This window comes from Manihot esculenta, chromosome 4 (assembly GCF_001659605.2).
Source record: "Manihot esculenta cultivar AM560-2 chromosome 4, M.esculenta_v8, whole genome shotgun sequence".
Taxonomy (NCBI): domain Eukaryota; kingdom Viridiplantae; phylum Streptophyta; class Magnoliopsida; order Malpighiales; family Euphorbiaceae; genus Manihot; species Manihot esculenta.
In genome coordinates, this window is record NC_035164.2 from 9393363 (window position 1) to 9401538 (window position 8176).

Sequence of the window (8176 nt, forward strand, 5' to 3'; positions counted from 1 at the left end):
AATTTTATATATTAATTATACATGTATATTTTAATTAAAATTATATAATTAATATGTATAAAATAATATAATACTATGAAAATTTTATATAATATATTTTAATATTAATACTATTATTATTTAAACGTTAGTGTTGTTATTTCAATATTTGAATTCCATAATAATTATTGAAAATTTGTGTGCCCACATTATTATCATCAAATTTAATACTTATTTTAAGCTATGGGTTCACCATATATTTTGTTTTTAGACTTTTAAAATTATCTTTAAATTTAATTTCAAGTCATTCTATGAACTTTATAAATGTAATTACAGACTAATTCGTTAAAATTAATTAATTAAATATTTTAATCAGTTAACTAATTAATAGTATATTGATTGTTGAAATTTTATTGTGCATGACTTTGGCTATGAAAATATCGATTCTTTGATATTTGTAAAAACTCCATTCCTATTATACTTGAAAAGAAAATTTTTTTTTCTCATTTTTATTTTCATAAGTCATGGTTAATATCTAGCATAGTATTCTATAACTGTTTAATTAATAATAAGTTATTTGCAAATATTCTTTAGATTAATAATTATAAATGTTGTGTCCTAAATATCTTTATTATACTGTTCACATTTAAATTAGTGTCATAGTAATGTATCCTATCTTAATTTCAATAGTTGATTATGAAACATTAACCAAAGATTTTCTTTATTAAGAATGATTGAGATAATATAAAACTTTACCCTAATTTACTCAGGATTATAAATCCACTCAATTTACAATTGATTTTGATGATCGCTGGGTTTCACCACCCTTATATAAAGCCGAGGCCACAATGACAGCGCTAGCCTAAAGTTTACAAAACTTCTCAAGCGGGCCGACCCAGACCGTTCGGCCTTGAGATCGGGCCTCCCTTAAGCCCCAATCTCTTCACCCCCAGCCCGGTCGTGAGACTTAGCAGGAGAGGGAACAATCGGCCCAGCCACCTAGCAGCTCTGTTTACACGCGTGCCATGGGGAAATTAAATGGCCGTTTAGCATGGAGCAGACGTCTGACGCTTTTGTACATACGTATCCGTATGACAGAGACATGTGGCCCAGTAACAACAAGACTGTTAGATGTCACTAGCAGACAAAAGAAAAATGGAATAAAGGGAGAGGAGCACCCTCCTCTCAAACCAAGCTTACTCAACTACTGTAAATCCTATCTTTTGGATCTCAGATCATCAGACTTGAATCCACATTCGCTGATATACCCATATATAATCCAAGTATTTAAAGGGTATCAAATGCAAACCATCTATATATGAGATCACACTATATCATTTTAGCTCGAGAGACTAAGTGCACTGCTATGATCAAGATTAAATCAGATTCATAAGACTACGTATCACATATTTGACTTACATATCTCATACGAGTCTATTATATTTGACATTATATATTTTATGATATGAGATTTAATACTTGGTATCTATTAGTATCTTCTACTATTTTATAGAAATAGAAAGGGATGAAAGTCTAGCAGAATAAATTATATTCTTCTACTATTTTATAAAATTAGAAAGAGGGGAAAGTCTAGCTGGATAAATTATATTCAATTATTTTCAATCGTAAACAGATTTATAATATTTTATATTGTAAAATTTCCAAAGTTCATATCCTCTACTTCTTTAGAATGAGACTTCCACAAATCACCAACCAACATTTCATTTTAAACTAAACTATTTAATTAAATGAATATTAAAGCCAATTTATTGGGAATTACTATTTTACAAAACAAAATCAATGGCAATGCTCTGAGGCTACTCACAATATAATTATCCATATATCTACCTACAATCTATATTGAATTTGATGACAATATATTACCCACTGTTTTTATTGGCTAAAAAATAATAATAAAATATTTAATTAGATTAGTTCACTATTTATATTTTGTTCTATTAAAGTTATGATATCAAAAATTTAATTTTTTTAACAGTTTAAATATTTATTAAATCCATTATATCATTAAAAGAATAGTATCATATTAAATCATATATATATATTTTTTATCTCATTAGTATCATGAATATGTCTATTTTTTTTATTTTATTTATCTTAAATAAAGTTAGTTGTATTTTTTTTTAAAATGAGAATTGAGAATTAAGAGAATAAAATCTGAAATTTCTCAAATTTACTCGGACTAACAGTTGTATTTTTAAAACTATTCTACTTAGTTTTTAAATTAAATTAGTATATACCGTAAGATTTTTTGAATATTAAAAATAAATATATTATGCTAACATTATAATATACTGAAAATTTATTAAAAATATAAAAAATAAATTATAAGTAATATAATGAGTATAACTATAGTGTAACACATGTTAAATAAAAAGAAATAGTATAATGAAAAAAATTCAAATTTGAATTAGCTTATTTTTTGTTAGAAAAACACTAATTCACGGCTTTAGTTTAGTTAAGGATGTATGATTTATTGAATATTTTTTTTCTATAAGATTTTCTTTTAGATAGTAGTAGAAATCTTAGTGAAGTAGTAGTATTATAAATACGGTTAGGAAATTTAAAATTATAAGAACTCTGAAGTTTTTTTAGTAAACAACAACTCTAAAGTTAAGTATTTTGAAATTATAAATTATAAATATTATAATATTCTACGAGTATATTTTTTTTTTGAAATGGAAACTAGAGATTGGGAGTAGAACTGATAACTCTCAAATTTACTCAAATACACTTACCATCAGGTTAAATCTGTGAGTGCATTCTACGAGTATTTTTATTCGTTCACATTTATACTTCTATCCGTTAATGGATATAAAGATACAATATAAAAAAAATTCAACGTACCAAATTTATGAAAAAAAAAATTTTCACTTACGTGGTAATGCGTTAAAACTCCACAATACACTTATTGTTTTTTTAAATCACCCAAAATTTTTTTGCAAAACACCTTTATTTAGAACACGAATGGCTCTCACTTGTTTGGAATTCACTTTCCGCTTCAATGTCTTCTTAGGCCGAAGTGTGCAGTTTCGATTATTTGGAGTTTACCTAAAATTCAAACCTCAATTGAAGGTGAGTTTAGTATAATTTTAGCTTGATTCTATATTATTTCAGTTTTGATTGAGTATAGTTCTCGATTGTTAAATTAAATTTATGTAGTTTTTTTCATGCAAATTCATATTTAAACTACCATTTAAATTTTAAAATTAATTACTAATACGTATTTCGCATTGTTTTTCTGTTGATTGTGTTGGTATTAGGGGAGGTCTCTCTCTTATGTGGAAAGATGATGTCAAGCTAGCCATTACAGGTTATTGCTCTAATTTTATTGATTCTACAATTGGGGATGGTTCTGATTGTTGGAGGTTTACTGGGTTCTATGGTTGCCCTGAGTCGGGTCGTCGCCGAATTTCGTGGAATTTGTTGAGGGCTTTGGCTGATAGGAGTCAGCTTCCTTGGTTATGTAGTGGTGACTATAATGATATTGCTGATCCGTTGGAAAAAGTTGGTGGTCCTCTTCGTTGTATTTCTTTGATTAATGGGTTTCGTAATGCTCTTGCTGATGTCAATTTAAATGATATTTAGGCTGTGGGGTCTTTTTTGTCTTATACATATAGAGAGGGTACTGATCAGTGTTCGAAGGAGAGGTTGGATCGTGCTTGTTCTAATGCAACCTGGGATGCTCGTTTTCCTGATGCGATTTCGTCTAATTTAGTTGCTCCAGTTTTTTATCATACTCCTTTATTAATTGAAACTGTTGGAACTCAAGTTAGGGAGGCTAATCGACGATTTCGTTTTGACAATTCATGGCTTGAGGATGATGAGTTAGGGGAAGTGGTTTTGACGTCTTGGCAACAAGGTTTGGGGTTGGATTTTATTCAATGTAAAGACCAGCTTGTGAAGCGTATTCAGTATTGGGGGAAGAATAGAAACCGCATGCGTTGGCTTCAAAAAGAACGAATTAAGAAGAGATTGGGGGAGTGTTCTGAATCGCTTGATACAAGGGCAGTGCGGCAACTGAAGGATGTCTGTAATCAAATTTTGGCAGAGGAGGATATTAGACTACGCCAACAAGCAAAACAGTTCTGGTTTAGACATGGGGATAGGAACTCAAAATATTTCCATAATAGTATCAAAGCTCGTCGCAAATGTAATCGAATTCAGCAAATTGTGACATCGGATGGTTCATTATCTTCAGATGTGGGTACTATTCAGGATGCATTTTTGCAATATTTTTCGGGTTTATTTTTCAATTCACCTACTGATTTTGCGGAGCTTCTCCCTCTGGTTCAGCCTAGAATTGGGGCCGAAGATAATGTTGAGTTATTGGCAGATTTTACAGATGAAGAATTTCGTTCAGCGCTCTTTCAGATGGACTCGAATAAAGCTCCTGGCTTGGATGGTCTTAATCCGGCTTTTTTCCAGAAATATTGACCAATTATTGGGGTGGATGTTTGCAATATTTATCGGTTGTGGCTTGCACAAGGTACTATCCCTTCTGAAATCTCCAGTGCTTTAATTGTTTTTATTCTGAAATGTGTGAATCCTGTTGATGTGAAGGATTTTAGGCCTATTGCTCTCTGTAATGTGATTTATAAGATCTTGTCTAAGGCCTTAGCCAATAGATTGAAGAGGGTCCTGTATAAAATTATTTCGCCAAATCAGTCTGCTTTCATTCCTGGGAGACTAATTACGGATAATTTTATTGTTGCTTTTGAGACCATGCATGGTTTGAAATTACAAAATAGGGGTAGTGTGGGGTCGTGTGCTCTGAAAATTGATATTGCTAAGGCCTATGATAGAGTTGAATGGTCATATTTGTTTGTGATGTTATCTGCATTGGGCTTTTCTGATACTTGGGTTGGTTGGATGCGTATGTGTTTTTCAAACATGAGCTACTATATTGTTGTTAACGGAGCAGAGATTGGTCCTGTGGTTCCAAGTCGAGGTCTCCGGCAGGGGGATCCCATTTCTCCCTATTTATTCTTAATTGTTGCTGAAGGACTGTCTTTGTTGATTCAGGATAGTGAAAATAGGGGCCTTTTGCATGGGTGTTGCGCGAAAGTTGGTTGCCCCCCGGTTTCTCACCTTTTCTTTGCAGATGATTCTTTACTATTTTTTGATGGTACAGTGGAGGAAGCTATACGGATTAAGCAAATTCTTGGTGTTTATGAGAAGGCTTCAGGTCAGGCTGTAAATTTTGATAAATCTGGTATCATGTTTAGTCCGTGTGTGTCTGAGGAAAACCGGTTGACCATCTATGGTATACTTGATGTTCATCTTCCTTTGGGTAGCGGTAATTATTTGGGGTTACCATCTCTTATTGGCCGTAGTAAAAAGAAAATTTTCTCTTTCTTGAGGGATCGCATTTGGAAACGTATTAGTAGTTGGAGTAATCGTTTTCTTTGTCGTGCAGGCAGAGAAGTATTAATTAAATCTGTATCACAGGAAATTTCAACATATTGCATGAATGTTTTTTTATTACCTGTTTCCACTTGCCGTCAGCTACAGGTCATGATGAATAAATTTTGGTGGGGTGGTTGTCATGAGGATGGGAGAGGGATGAATTGGCTCTCGTGGGATCGAATGTGTGGGCGTAAATCGGAAGGTGGGATGGGCTTTCGGGATTTGGCTAGTTTTAATACTGCCTTATTGGGAAAGCAAGGTTGGCGTTTGTTGGTTGACACCAATTCTCTTCTATATAGAGTGCTCAAAGCTAAATATTTCCGAATGGGGATTTTTTGTCAGCTCAGTTAGGTTCTAACTATAGCTTCGTTTGGAAGAGTATTTTGTCTTCTCAACAAGTGTTGCAACGTGGGGTAAGGTGGCGAATTGGTGATGGTAAGCAGGTTTTTGTTGTTAATTGCCCTTGGATTCCTCGGGATATTGGTTTTATGCCTTTAGATGAGTCGATGTTTGTTCCTGAAGCCATGAGAGTATGTGATTTGTTTGTTGAAGGTGAGCTGCGTTGGGATGTAGAGAAGCTAATGAATATTTTTAGTGTTGCTGATATGAGAGCTATTCTTACTATTCCATTTCCTCTATTCCCAAAACCGGATAAATTAATCTGGCACTTGCATAAGAAGGGTGTGTACTCAGTTAAATCTGCCTATTTTTGTGCCTTAGAATTGTCGGAAAGGACTGGTGTGCTGGGTTATAATGATGGGAGGAACCGTCTTTGGTCTCTTGATGTTCCTCCCAAAGTTCGTGATTTTCTTTGGCGTGCTTGTCATGGAGTGCTTCCTACTCGGGATATTCTTTTGAGGCGTGGGATACATGTACCTGCTGCATGTCTTTTTTGTGATCATGATGAATCTATTTCACATGTTTTTTTGCATTGTCCAATGGCTGTTGAGTTATGGAGACTTGCTGGTTTTTCTACTGCTGTTGCTTTTCCTATATTCATGGATTTCTTTATTCATATTTATAATACTTTTGGCAGAGAAAGGACAGCACGTATGGCTATACATGCATGGAAGTTATGGCATGCCAGGAATGAAAGATTGTGGGTCAATAAAGTTTTGTCACCTAGTGAGGTTCATCATGCTGCTAGTTCCTATTTTACTGATTATGTGGCTTCACTTGTGGCTCGGCCAAGGACGTTATCCCACCTATCTGTTCCTCGTGTGCTCCCTTTGGTTGAGGCTACCACTCTTGAAGTTGATTGGATTGCATTCATTGATTGTGCAGTCTTTGCTAGTGCTGATTTGTTCGGTTTTGCAGCAGTATTTGAGGACTTGCAAGGCTTCTTTTCCATTGCAATTTCGGGTTTCTATGAGGGGGGTGGGCAACCTGTTATTGCTGAAACTTTGGCCTTGCGTCAATGTTTATCTTATGCTAGAGATTATTTTCTTCAGGCTGGTTGTATTTTTACGGATAACCAATCCTTAGCCTTGGCTATTCGCTCTCCTCTGGATGACTTTTCGGAGTTTGGATTAGTTGTTTCTAATTGCAAGGATACTATGCGGTCTCATGGTAACATTCATGTTCGTTGGGTACGGCGTTCAGAAAATAGAGCCGCCCATTTATTAGCTAGAGAGTCTATTCATCATGGTAGATTTAAGATTTGGATTGACATTCCTGATTGTCTCTTGGATTATTATTCTACAAGATAAAATAAAGTCTTTCTTGATTAAAAAAAAATTAATTATTAATATTAATTATAATATATATATATATATATATATATATAATTAACCATGAAAATAATAATATAAATATATACTTTTAGTTACTTTTTATTATTGACGATACATAACAATCGCAAAAAATAAACTATGAACTATTATTACGAAATAGGTCCACGCAGTAAGGATCAAGTGAGGAAGAGATGCGGTCCATCTCGAGGTAAGAAAGATTAGGAACTTTAGTATTCGGGTTATCATCAAACGACTCATTCTTCCCTCAACAAGGCGAGTTTTGGCACGAAATTACCGTTATCAAGTATGACTCGACATCTCTTCATTATGTTTGAGATCGCGGGATTTCCACCTAAATAGCTAGCGATGTTTCATATCAAGTAGGCGGCCACATTACTGCTAGATTATCAGAAAAATATCATACTCATCTCCATCTTTTACAGTATAAAGGTAGAAGAACCACATAAATCAAGGTACGCTATTCTCAAACGCTAAAACTTTAAGCATTTTATTACACTTTCTCTACTCGTCTAGTTACTGACTTGAGCGTCGAAGTGGCTACCGTGGGAACCCACCACTACTTCACATTGTCTCCCTTGCAGGCTCAAGCCAATCACAAACCAGACCCCCTACGTCATCAGTTTAATCTCAGCTACATCATTTAGTTTCGTTGCCGGTAGAATCTCGGGTGTCGGAGACCTCTAGAAGGGTAAAACTATGTTTTCGTAAAATGTTTTAATGTGTTTTATGTTTTAAGCATGAAAGAAAATGAGTTTTTGCATGAAAACAACCTTGGAGGAAAACTCAGGTTCGGCCGCCGAACCTCAAGTTCGGCCGCCGAACATGGCATGCATGCGGAGGCACTTTCGGCTCCCGAACGTGGCCTGGCCAGCCACCTATAAAGGGGTCCCTTAGCCGAAAACGGGCGAGCTTTTCTCCCCATTTTCGGCCAAGGTGAGCCCTCCGCCATCCCTCACCAATCTTGAGTTTCTTCCTTCAGATCTTTCAAGATTTTCATGAGTTTTCACTTTGTTTTG

The 8176-nt window shown here is 34.4% G+C and overlaps 1 protein-coding gene across 1 annotated transcript; it reads left to right on the forward strand.

The window, feature by feature from the left end:
- Window positions 1–1004: 1004 nt before the first annotated feature.
- LOC122723438 lies at window positions 1005–7115 on the forward strand. Its single transcript, XM_043955584.1, has 5 exons — window positions 1005–1273; window positions 3261–3504; window positions 3586–4402; window positions 4487–5665; window positions 5749–7115. Exons 1-5 carry the CDS (start codon window positions 1005–1007, stop codon window positions 7113–7115), a joined length of 3876 nt encoding a protein of 1291 aa, XP_043811519.1.
- Window positions 7116–8176: the final 1061 nt, after the last annotated feature.